This window comes from Mus musculus, chromosome 10, assembly GCF_000001635.26.
Source record: "Mus musculus strain C57BL/6J chromosome 10, GRCm38.p6 C57BL/6J".
Classification (NCBI taxonomy): Eukaryota; Metazoa; Chordata; class Mammalia; order Rodentia; family Muridae; genus Mus; species Mus musculus.
Genome location: NC_000076.6, coordinates 107,524,701 through 107,536,882, shown reverse-complemented (window position 1 = coordinate 107,536,882; position 12,182 = coordinate 107,524,701). Strand labels below are relative to the sequence as shown.

At 38.9% G+C, this 12,182-nt stretch overlaps 1 protein-coding gene and 1 long non-coding RNA gene across 5 annotated transcripts in view; one reads left to right on the top strand and one right to left on the bottom strand.

Annotated features, from left to right (window-relative positions):
* Gm36177 overlaps positions 1-12,182 on the bottom strand; it is a 164,136-nt gene that overhangs the window by 122,521 nt on the left and 29,433 nt on the right. The window lies entirely within an intron of this gene.
* Positions 1-12,182, top strand: part of Ptprq (protein tyrosine phosphatase, receptor type, Q) — a 205,736-nt gene that overhangs the window by 183,216 nt on the left and 10,338 nt on the right. For 2 of the 4 annotated variants that reach the window (NM_001081432.2, NM_001370987.1), the window contains exons 39-41: positions 2,173-2,249; positions 10,739-10,873; positions 11,065-11,190. In NM_001081432.2, coding sequence (NP_001074901.1) covers positions 2,173-2,249; positions 10,739-10,873; positions 11,065-11,190 — 338 coding nt within the window. Of the gene's footprint in view, positions 1-2,172; positions 2,250-10,738; positions 10,874-11,064; positions 11,191-12,182 lie in introns of those variants that run through there. The other 2 variants (XM_017313938.2, XM_006513635.2) reach the window with 1 other exon arrangement.

Genomic DNA, 12,182 nt, shown 5'->3' with positions numbered 1-12,182 from the left:
TAACTTTCTGAGTGGATAGGGCTGTGATACCTCCTGGGGCACTGAATTCTGAAGACAGCAATTCTCCATCCCTCACTAGAGCTAGAAGTCCATTTGTAATGCCACAGCCATGTCTGAAGGAAGGACAGCATATTTTCACACACAAGCCCACTCAGAGACAGTTACACAAACAAGACTCGTGGTTATGTGTTGCCATTGGGCTTACATGCAAAACATAAAACTGGATGACTGTGTCTTTCCTTGCACTGAATGAATATATTGCAAGAGAGTCTGGAGTTTTGCTTGAGCCAGCTTTGGGTACTGTTGTTTTTCCCCTGAGTAATGTCAAAAGGAGAATTTCAAATATCACAGTGCCTTTTGGAAGATATTAGTTTACAGGGCTTTGGGATACTAGAATTAGCAGCAAATACTTGCAGACATGATTTCCAAATCTCTGTCTGACAGGACACTATGACCTTAATCTCCAAATACCATGAGAAAAAAGTTTAGCATGCTATGAACTCAGTTCATTATAAGCAATTGTATTAAGTGGATAGCAACCCAATGGCTTCCTTTCATGACGGACAAAGCTAATCATAAAAGCTCAGTCACACTGACACACAGATAATTTGCAGAAATGTATTTAAACATTAGGAGTCTCTAAATTTAAATGCATTGGTCATAACTTCTCATAATATAACTAAAACATTTTAAATAATTAATAATGGTACCTACTGGCATATGCTTTAACTTGGAGAACTTGAGAAATTCCAAAATATTTTCTGTAAGCCTTCACATTTCTTCAAGAGAGTTAAACGAAATAAGTATTATAACTGCATAGAACAGTTGAGGCCAGTAACAACCAGAGAAACTAAGTGGTTCACTCAAGTCGCTGTATGACTACACACTCAATCCTCTTCTTAGCTTTCCTCCGTGAAGACAACAAAGCCCTAATTCCTTTCTTATACCCCCAGAGTCTGGCAAAGACTAAGTATGTACTGGTCCCTTAGCTGCACAACCCAGCCAAACCCCTGAAACATTCAGTCAAGGATATTTTGAGATTCCTGTGTTTGAAGTTATCAGTAGACTTTACAGGTATAAAATTAACCTGGTAGAAATCCCCAGGAAAATTTCTGGTATTCCTTTTGAAAAGCATCACTGGGCACAGAATAACTACATATTGATGACATTTCTTTAAAATAGTCTGAAGAAGAATAACTAGAAATAATATATGAAAGAAAGAGTAGGCAAATTATGGGAGAGAAATGGTTTAAAACTAGACCTAAATATATAATCTAGTGTATGATATAATATTTTAAATCAAAGAGAAATGAATGGAATATTGTTAAATGGGACTATATTGTGTTCCAGATAATAATAAATAATAAAAGGTAGGCCTATTCTTTCCCTTCCTAAAAACAAGAAATTCAAGTACAAGAAACACAAAAATACTGAAATGTAAATTAGAAAAATTCATTCAAGTTTCAGGAGTGTCTATGGATGAACTTGTAAAAAATATGAATATTAGTATAATGAACACCAGAAATAAATAACAAGTAATCCAGAAAGCCTAATTTAAAAAAAATCATAATTTGGTTATAATGCAATAAATATTTAATGGACTATTATGTCAATGACAAAAATCTGCTTATAGCCTTAGAGTACAAGTTGCAAAGGAAAACTATGAAGATATAAAAGGTGTACCTATGGATCTGGGGATTTTGTTCCTGGCAATATGTTGTACAAATGCAGTTTTTCAGCCATGTTATCAGCTTTGTTATGTTTTCCAGCATTTTGAATAACAATTTGGATCAGTTTAAGCCCTAATTAAATATGTATGCTATATTAAAAAGACTGTATGTCATCTTAAGAACACAAACTAAATATATTTATGATTATGTAGAAAGATTAAGTAAATAAAAATAAGTTTCAGAATAGAGAATGTGGCACATAGCATTTGTAGTTAATTTTATAATAACATGTGTGGGAATTTTATAAGTATATCCGAGATCTTGTTAATTGATATTTTTGTGTAGTAAAAATATTAGGACACGAGGGAGTATTTTTTAAAATGTCATACTCATATATGAGTTGGATTATTAGATTGTGAACTTTTATATTATGTTCACGGTATAAAGGTCTTGGGAATTTAAAAATCCAATTATGGTTTTTTATGTTTTTTTTCTTTCTCAGACAATAATAACAGAGTGAAGCTGATAGCTGATGTAAGCATCCCGGGATCAGATTACATTAATGCCAGCTATGTTTCTGTGAGTTACAATTTTCATAGATAATATGTTTTGATAGAGGATGAATACTCAAAATTTCAGATCTTTAAGACAGCAAATTCATTTAAACACCATGGCATGGAAAAACGATGTTTTCCCAGGAGCAACCTGAGGCACATATTATTTCAGAGACGGGGATAGACAGGCTTTTGATTAATCATGTATTACACTAGTTCCATGCAGACAGAAAATTTCTTCCTCTTACCATACCTGATCTTTGCACCATTTTCCATGCTTGGTTAACATATCCTCTGAACACAAGGTCAGCTAATCTCTCTGTCAGTGAAACATCAGTCAAACGAACAGTCATGCTCATGGAATGTAAAAACTTGCTATATACCTTCCCCTGTGAGATATGAGGTTTATCAAAGGAATGATCATGATGTAATATGTATACTCCATGTAGACACATGGTAAACATGAATGGATCAACATGGAGACAATTGTCATATACTCAGTGTAGTCTCTTGCATAGCAGAGGTGATAAATTCTTACTAAGCCAGACTGAAAACAGAATGAAGCCAATTTGTCCTCAGTGTCTCTTTTTCACATTTTTCCCCCTTACGGTCAATAGTCGTCAATAGTCTTCACCATGCTGGGTACTCAGAAATCTCTATTTCATCAAGGACCTCAGCTTGGCTGACACCTTCTTACATTTTGAGAGTGGGAAGAGCACATTTGGTCCTTTAATGAGACATTCACCTAGGAACGTTTTTTAAATACCATTGGAAGTTAATTGTTAGTGTCTCCAGGTTCAATTCATTAATTTTCTCCCAAAGGAGATGACTCCATCTCTAAACAACTCTATTATGTGATTTCAGGGTAGTCTCTTTGTTTTTTCCTACTGGCTTCAGTAGGAAATGGCTTAATCATCATTGTCTTATGAGCCTACAGATACTGGAAGATTTCCTCTGCTTTGCACTTTCCAGTTTTACTATTCTTAGATATTTTCCTACTCACTGAACAATTGTCACATCCTTCAATTTATTCCAACTTATTTGAGGTTATTCTACAATACTCTATCCTTTTCCTTACATACCATACTGTATTTATCATTTGTAAGCTTTTGTGAAGTTGTGTATGTGTATATTATATAGTAATTCCTTACTAGTCGATAGTAACTCTAACATTACAATCACATATTGGGTCCTACTAGCAAGGGACTGAACAATGAAGAAGTGAAGACTTCTCTGCATAGCATTTAAGAGAGCGTCTAGAGAGGGTATGGATTTCATTCAATTTTGATGTGAGATCTTTAGGTCTCTATTCAAATGACCATGTGAATATACTATTGCAAGGTTTTGTTCATTTATCAAATAACTGAGTCCTTATGATATGAAATTCTTCTCTAAATAGTATACTGAAGTTTTATGCTTACTAATTTTAACTGTAGACTAGGCCTTATACCCCTGGTCATCTTATAGCTGTTAGCTTGACATTTTTGTGGAACTCCTAACAATGGGAACAGGTATGTCTCTGACTCTTTTGCACATTCTTAGGAATCTTTTCCTCTTCTTGGGTTGCCTTGTATAGCCTCTATACGAGGGCTTTTGCTTTGTATTCTTGTATCTTCTTTTGACATATTTGGTTGTTGTCTCTTGGAGGTCTGCTCCTTTCCCAAGTGGAGGAGGAGTGGTTCTGGAGAGCAAGAAGTCCCAGGGGGTGGAGCTGCGAGGAGTAGAGGGAGGAAAGACTATTTGTGATGCCTTGTGTGAGAGAAGAATCTAATTTGAATTTAAAAGAAAAAAATAGTATGGATCCCTGGATGGGGCAGTCTCTGCATGGTCCTTCCTTCCGTCTCATCTCCAAACTTTGTCTCTGTAACACCTTACATAGGTATTTTGTTCCCCATTCTAAGGAGGGACAAAGTATCCACCCTTTGGTCTTCCTTCTTGAGTTTCATGTGTTTTGCAAATTGTATCTTGGGTATTCTAAGTTTCTGAGCTAATATCCACTTAACAGTGAGTACATATCACCAAATGCAGACACAATTGCATATGCCAGCAAGATTTTGCCGATAGGACCCTAATATATCTGACTCTTGTGAGGCTATGCCAGTGCCTGGCAAATACAGAAGTGGATGCTCACAGTTATCTATTGGATGGAACACATGGCCCCCAATGGAGGAGCTAGAGAAAGTACCCAAGGAGCTGTAACCCTATAGGAGGAACAGCAATATGAGCTAACCAGTACCTCCTGAGCTCGTGTCTCTAGCTGCATATGTAGCAGAAGATGGCCTAATCGGCCATCATTAGGAGGAGAGGCCCTTGGTCTTGCAAAGATTATATGTCCCAATACAGGAGAATACCAGGGCCAGGAAGCAGGAGTAGGTGGGTTGTAGAGCAGGGTAGGGGAGGACATAAGGGACTTTTAGGATAGCATTTGAATTGTAAATGAAGAAAATATCTAATAAAAAAATCAAAAAAGAAAGAAAACTAGGGAGTTCTAGTAAGTATGACAGAAGTATACAGATGATATAACAAAGCAATATTTATGAAATGCTAGTGTTCTCTCTAAATATTATAGTTGTCAATAGACAAGTATTAGCAAGTGATAAGATGGTTTAGGTATGGACTGGGGAGATGACTCAGTAGTTAAGAGCTCCTGTGGTTCTTACCGAAGACTCAGGCTCTGTCCCAGCACCCACTTGGTGGCTCACAACAATCTGACAGTCTCCTCTGGGATTGGAGGACACAATGTGCATATACTCAAAGTATTTACATACACAAAACATATATACTATATATTTTAAAGAAAGACATATATTTTAAAGAAAAGATGGTTTAAGCAATCTTTTGCTTAACTAGGAAGCCTAGTTTATTGTAACCTATATTCTGTTATAATAAGGTTACGTTAAAATATATGAAATCCCGTAAAAAAAAAAATTCCTGTGACTTACATAGCAAGCAGGAACAGGTGAAGGAACTTCGTGTGAAAGCAGGTTTGTATGTGCATTGTGCAACTGTATTGCATTGCTAATACTTTCCAGGAAAATATCCTTTACTGGAGATACCAAGAACAAGGACAAATACATAGCCATGAATAATACCATAATATTCCTCACATCTCTACCTCCAAACTGGGGCTTCCTTTGTCTCAGAAAACATGTGACACTTCAGTTCTTTTTTTTACGCTTTAAATTTGATGAAGCATCCCGAAGAGCAAGAGACAGAGGCCAGAATGGTCTTAAATGTCATTTCCTTGGATCTGGGAGCCAAGGGAAGAGGACTAAATGTAGCGAAATAATTTGTCTGTGTGAAGGAAAGCAGGCTCCAGGAAAGGAAAGGGAGGAGCAGGTGACATTTAGGAGTTACTTAAAACCAGGATCTATCACTGGACTCAAGTGACAGTACACACCCAAGTTCCTCTGTCCTGGTCCAGGCTGGGGAATTGTGTTTCTTTCTCAAGGACTTAGTGACAGTTCATAAAGTTTTGATAAAGACTGTACTGTGAGAAAGGAAGGAGATGAGAGACTGCAGCCTCACAGGCAGCTAATTGTACCAATATAACTAGAAAGAGTTCCATGGGACCAATGGTAAAATGAGATCTTATGGACAATAGGAAGGATCTGCTGCCAATCTTGGAAACCAAGACTTCTCCATCAGCAGCTTTTAACCCACATTTGCATGTGTGTGTATTATTAAGAATAACATGTTTTATGTGGAGCTACTAAGAGGGATTAAATAATTATGTATTTTAAATTGATAAAATATGGCTTTGGAGGTAATAGCTAAATTACCTTTTTGACATGTTCTACAATGCCTGGGACTTAACCCACAGTGAGCAAATAGATTCACTAATGTGGGCACGTCTAATGAAGTAGGTGAGAGTATTGTACATGTTCTTCAGAACATGGGTGAGCCTTCTTTCTCTATCCTTCTATGTCTGTGACCCTAGGCACTCCAAAATTCTGTATCTATAAATGAGGAACAAAAATGGCAACCCCATAGGAAGACCCACAGTGTCAACTAACCTGGACCCCTGGGAGCTTCTAGAGACTGAGCCACTAACCAAAGAGCATACACTGGCTGGTCCTTGGATCCAGGCACATATGTAACTGAGGACTGCCTGGTCTGGTCTCAGTGGGAGAGGGTATGCCTAATCTGGTAGAGACTTGATGCCCCAGAGAAGTAGGATGCCCGGGTCTGGAGGGGGATGCACTCTCTCAGAGGCGAAGGGGAGGGGGTATGGGGAAAGAACTCTGGGGAAGGGGGATCGGGAGGGCAGGGGGCAACATTAGGGATGTAAATAAATACAATAGTTAATTTTGAAAAACACTAAAACACTTTCCTAAAGGCTGCTGCAGGCATAAAGAAGTTAATGTGTGCATGGAACTAATCACATAAGAAGCACCTAATGAATGCATATTACTTTGATTGTAGTGGGTATTTACTTACAGTCCACATTATAGTTCTTGACTAGTAACCCCAGACAAATCTTAGAAATCAACTTAAGGGCAGCCATAAAACCTGCCATGTACAATGATGATGATGAGCCCTGAACTGCACAATAAGACTTAGACTTTATTTCTTCCTTTTTTTAAAAGATTTTTTTTTCATTTATGAGTACACTGTTGAGGGCATGAGAGGCCATCACAGATGGTTGTGAGCCACCATGTGGGTGCTGGGGATTGAACTCAGGACCTCTAGAAGAGCAAGCAGCCAGTGCTCTTAACCGCTGAGCCATCTCCCCAGCCCAGACTTTATTACACATCATTAAAACCAGTTAAACGGTATATTCCAATTCGGGGAAAGCTTTCTAGCTAATAGGTCTCTTCTTAGAGGAAGTGGATTTTATACGCCATTATGTAAAACAAGCAGCTAAAGTAGTAGAAAGAAGCAGTGAGCTTCCGCAATAAGATGTGATGAGAAGTGTCTCCAGCATTTCCCACGGGGCAACAGCTTTCCCCATCTCCTCAGCATTCATTGAGCTGCCTCAACCAGAAACAAAAAAGGCTTAGATCTACGTGTCCTCTTTATGAAAAGCAAGGAGCAAGTGGGGCTGTATATATGGTGTATTAAGAAAGAATTAAAGATTAAGATTTATACATTTAAAACTCCCACGGAGTGAAAGAGGCGACTAGAACACAGGCCACCTTCATAGACCACCCATCACAGACCTTTGCATTCTCTAACACATTTTAAAAAAAAATTAATGAAATGTACTCTTTGACAAAAAAGAAAAGAAACAGCAAAAGAAAAAGAAAGCCTGACAGCAAACATAATGGTATAAAAAAGCATGCTGACCATCCAGGAAAATGTGGGTGATTTAGTATGTGTGTGTGTGTGTGTGTGTGTGTGTGTGTGTGTGTTTTGTAAACACTTGCTAAAACTTTTAAAGGAATAATAATATTTTTATGTATTTATGTTTGACCTTTTGCAGAATGGAGTATAGTTCATAGTGTGTGATATTAATTAGTATCCAACCTAGTTCCTTTTTTAAGGATGCCCCCTTCCAAACCTAGCTCACTATGTCCTCACCCAGGGTCACTAAACATAAAGGACTAAGCTGCCCCATTCTTTGCTGCCTGTGTCTCCTCCTCCTCACTGAATCTACCACCTTGAGTCTGTGAAATCAAGTACAAGACACCACAGTATCTGTGATGTGGATTGCCCTGGTGCTGCTTGTATTTTGATGCTAATTCTGCTTCCTGAAGAGGGGCAGATCTTGTACTCAGGTGATTCCATGTGAGCCTTCTTCCCATTTTAACTGGTTAAATAAAGGCTATAGCCTGTGATTGGGCAATGGAAGGGAAAGGCGGGGCTGCATGTTTTAGAGAAGGAGAGAGGAAGGATAGAGACAGAGGGGAGGAGGGAGGGGAAGATGGAGGTAGAGGAGGTGGAAGATGGAGCAGACCCATGTGTCCTGGAGGAGCAGCAAGCAGCAAGGGACCTCATAGCTGGGGAATAGAGTAGTGTAGTGGTAGATCTGCGCAACCTAGGCATGCAGGTTATAAATATTATACCTGAGTTGTATGTTCTTTGCACGGGCATATCGGGGTTGGAGATTTACCAATACGAATCTGGCTGGTATTAAATATTAAGGCTGTCTGGTGTTTTCAATTTGTGACAATTTAGGTGGGCAAGAGAGGGCGAATTAGCATCAAAATACAAGCAGCACCAGGGCAATCCACATTGGTGGTCAATGTAGCCCACCCCGGGGCGTGGTCATTCCAGCTCTAGCTCCAGGTATTTTCGGGAAGGACAAATTTGTGTAGCTTAGCAAGCCAGCTGCAGGAACCAGGGCCAGATGGCCGTTTTCGGCATCCCGCAAGGAGGAAAGGGCCACTACTGATTCTAGAGCCTAGCTGGAGCTAGTGTGCATTTTTAAAATCACCCGTAACATATCTGCTTCTTTTTTTTAAAACTGGTACCTCAATGATTCTTAGATTTAAATCCAGGGCTATGGATGCTCTCCCAACACTACCACTCCTCTAACTCCTGGTGATGGTAAAATCCATTTCGAGTGTTGATTTACTGTCACGATCTCTCCCAGTGGCTTGCCCTCTAAGTTGACATCATCGCAATGTTCACAGCGCAGACCCGTTCTTGCCCTGTAGTGCAGCCGCTCCACAGTCTTCCAAATCTTTCTTCCTACCTCACTGACACTTGACAGCTCCCCCCTCCCTCTACTGTAACCTCTAACCCATAAATCTTACTGGGAATTTCAGCCTTTTCCATTCCAACCAATACTTCACCTTCTTCTGATGTTTATACTTCAGATTCCATTATTTTGTTCCTTCTGTCTTCTATGTCTTCAATGAGTTCTCTTCTTCTCTCAGTCTTGATGATTTTCCCATCATGTGTATAGAAAACTCTGTGAATTTTCAGTTCCACTAGACAGGATTGGAGAAATATTCATTACCACGCCCACTTTAACCAGAGGTTTTCAATCATGCCACAGTTCCCTAATCCATTCAAGTCCCCACTCTCAGGATTATTTCATTCTTTTACTCAGCTCCAAGGCTTGTCCCAGGTGTCCATCTAAATCTGATGACAGTACTATTTCCATGATACAATGGGCACAATAAAAAAAAAAAAAACTTTCTGCAGTTCTTCCTCTGCATCTATAGACTTACTCTTTGTGGTGGCCAAGATAAACCACCCAGGTCTATAATTCGCCCATCCCTTCTTTAAGATCATGGGCTGAGAATTGTCTTTCTCTCTTTTGAACCATTAGTGTTATCCTTTGAGACACTAAGCAACCATATTGTGATTTCCTTCACCTCAAAAAAGAAATATAATATTATATCATAGCTTTCTAACTATTTCCATATTCATTCCGTTGTAGCCTTCGACTTCTCTTAAAGATATTTTTTAACTTTTTAGTTTTATGTCCATATGTATTTATATGCATGCCTGTGTTGGGGTGGCTGCTCATGGTGGCCAGAAGAGGCCTTGAATACCTTGGAGCTTGAGTTATAGGTGCTTGTGAGTATTACAAATGAGGTGGGTGTTAGAAACAAAACCCTCTGGACGATTAAAAAGCTCTCTTAACCGTTGAGACGTCTCTCCAGCCTCCATTCCCACCTCATTTGTTTTTGAGGCAAGGCTTCCTGTGCAATAGGATGGCCTGGAACTCACTGGGTAACAGAGGTGACTCCTGATCCTCCTGCCTCCACACCTCCAGTGCTGGGGTTACACACCTACACCATTATACTTTTCCCTGTAGAGCTGTGCCCCATTCACACTACAGTCTTCCATTCTGTGCTCACTCCCGTTCTTCTTCTTCCGTAGCTATTCAGACTATTCTAATCATGCTCGATGCCAAAGAGGCTCAAACAAACAAACAAACAAACAAACCCCCGCTGTTTGTGAGATCACCGGCTAAGTACTCAGGAAACTTGCACCTAATATCAGCTCATTTGCCCTTTCATTAAGTCTGTGGGAAGTTTTGACTCTCATCTATTGCACACTGATCATCTCCCGGCAGCTTGACCTCCAGCTCTTGGAATGGAAAGGATGGAGTTTGCAATCCTTGAATTTACCATCTCCTCTTAAACTTGCCTTCCTGATGTTCTCATCCATTCTGATGACTTTATATCATACTATCTTCCACTTAGAACTTCTTCCTAAAATCCAACTGCAGATGCCTAGTTGTATAACATTCCAACTGGAATATCTAATAATTCAAATTTAATAGAGTCAATTCGAATGACTGGTATTCCATATGCATTCCCTTCTCTGTAAGTCTTCCTCTCCTTCCTCTGGAGACATTATTCAGTTCACCTGTTTATCTAATGCCCTATACACAGTCTATTATCAAAGCACTAGCACTACATTAAATTGGTTGTGGTTCTAGCTCATATTCAAATGTTGGAGAATCTAAGATTATTCACCATTCAATGGTAGATAATATTTTTAAGTAATCACATCATTTTACAACTAACATATTCCTAGTATTACTCAAAAGTAAAAATACGTTACTTGAATGTAAATAATGATGCTTTGTGTGGAATTGCATCCTTCTAGGGATACTTATGTCCCAATGAGTTTATTGCCACCCAAGGCCCATTACCGGGAACAGTTGGAGACTTTTGGAGAATGGTGTGGGAAACCAGAGCGAAAACATTGGTAATGCTCACACAGTGTTTTGAGAAAGGACGGGTGAGTTCTATGACATATCTTCAACCATGTGCTGTTTTACAATTATGTTATTATTTGTGAATATTCCCACTAGTGCTGTGTATAGGTCATCAACTAAAACTGTGTATTATGCAGCCTCAACTTAGTAGCCTTGATGATTGTAAAGAAGAGTGTCACAGTGGCTCATGACTGCCGATTTTCTCTGTGTGCAGATCAGATGCCATCAGTATTGGCCCGAGGACAACAAGCCAGTGACAGTCTTTGGAGACATACTGATTACAAAGCTTATGGAGGACATTCAGATCGACTGGACCATCAGGGATCTGAAAATTGAAAGGGTAAAAATAAAATTAAAAGAAAAGGAGAAAGGGGAATATGATATAAAATATGACTGACTTAAATGTATAACGTGAAATTAATACTTGAATTATCCCTTATTCATACAGATATGTATTTGACCATGCTTTTTCATTGCTTTATAAATGTCTCGATTTGATGTATGTCCTGCAGTATACATGTAAATGTCTCATATTGAATCATGTGATTACAGTTTGTATCAAACAATTAACATCAAACTCATAGGTTGAAACATAAGTACTAAAAGGAAGAAATTACTAGAATACTGGGTTTCCTTTATGGGAAGAAACTATATTATTTAAGATAGCAGTTTTTCATGTCATTCGTCTCTGAGTCCTAAAGACTTGAGGGTGTGTGTGAGTGTGTGTGTGTCTATGTGTGTGTCTTTGTGTATGTTATGTGTGGTTCATGTACTTATGTACAGATTTACATGCACTATGTGCCCTGGTTCAGCCTGTACATGTAGGTACACAGGCTTTCGTATACAAATGGCCAGCGGTCAATGTTTGATTGGTTGTCACATTTGTATTTCCAGAGGCTCACACTGAACCTGAAGCATATCAACTTGTTTAGGCTGGGTGACCAATGAGTTTCAGTGGTCCATTTGTGTCTGACACTGCCTGCCCACTGCCACAGCATTGGGTTTACAGAAATATGTCACCATGCCTGGCTATTCATATGGATGCTGGGGATCTGAAAGCTTGTTTCCCATGTTCTCATGGCTGTCACCTCCCAGCCTCTTTGTTTTCTTTTAATCCAGAACAACAAGAGAAGAGACAGTACCAGCAACAACTGTCTTATTATATAATTAACTCTTTTCATAAGGTCTTTCCTTTTCTGACATACTAAATACTCAATTGTTTTATATAGATAATGTATTTATGGACTCGTTTTAATGTAAGAATTGTTTCAAATCTAAGCCCTGCAGAATTTCTTGCTACATTTCAGTATATTTTATGATCTACATCCAAAT